The sequence below is a fragment of the Galeopterus variegatus genome, unplaced genomic scaffold, assembly GCF_000696425.1.
Source record: "Galeopterus variegatus unplaced genomic scaffold, G_variegatus-3.0.2 Scaffold1167, whole genome shotgun sequence".
In the NCBI taxonomy this organism is placed as follows: Eukaryota; Metazoa; Chordata; class Mammalia; order Dermoptera; family Cynocephalidae; genus Galeopterus; species Galeopterus variegatus.
The window spans coordinates 107,671-108,205 of NW_007727278.1; the positions used below are offsets into that span (position 1 = coordinate 107,671).

Consider the following 535-nt stretch of genomic DNA (forward strand, 5'->3'; position numbering starts at 1 on the left):
GCGGTGTCCCTTGCATGTCCCTCTTGCCCCTCTGCCTGCCTTCTAACCAAGCCTGCTGTGTTCTGCTCCAGAAAATCAGGAGTATTTCGAGAAGCACCGGTGGCCGCCCGTGTGGTACCTGAAGGAGGAGGATCACTATCAGCGGGCACGGAAGGAGCGCGAGAAGGAGGACTACCTCCACCTGAAACGGCAGCCCAAGCGGCGGTGGCTGTTCTGGAACAGTCCCTCCTCGCCGTCCTCCTCCGCAGCTTCCTCGTCATCCCCGTCTTCCTCCTCAGCTGTGGTCTGAGATGCTGCCACCCTCTCCTGACCCTGCTGCTGTTGTCCCCATCAGCCCCTGCCCCTCTGCTCTTCTGCGTCACCCTCTCCACCTTACAGGGCCAAGGGGACCCACGTAACCAGGACCCAAAGGGCGGAGCTGTTCTCACCAGCCACGTGGCTCAGCCAGAAAGGAGCCGGGCCCTGCGGATCAGAACAGGGACCACCTGCAGAGGTCGCCAGCTCCAAAGCAGGGCAGGGGACAACCGCGGGGGGG

At 63.2% G+C, this 535-nt stretch overlaps 1 protein-coding gene across 1 annotated transcript in view; it reads left to right on the top strand.

Moving 5' to 3' along the window:
* Positions 1–529, top strand: part of RHOBTB2 (Rho-related BTB domain containing 2) — a 19,607-nt gene extending 19,078 nt beyond the window's left edge. The window contains exon 10 of the mRNA XM_008575272.1: positions 72–529. Coding sequence (XP_008573494.1) covers positions 72–289 — 218 coding nt within the window. The 3' untranslated portion in view covers positions 290–529. The remainder of the gene's footprint in view (positions 1–71) is intronic.
* The last annotated feature ends 6 nt before the right edge of the window (positions 530–535 follow it).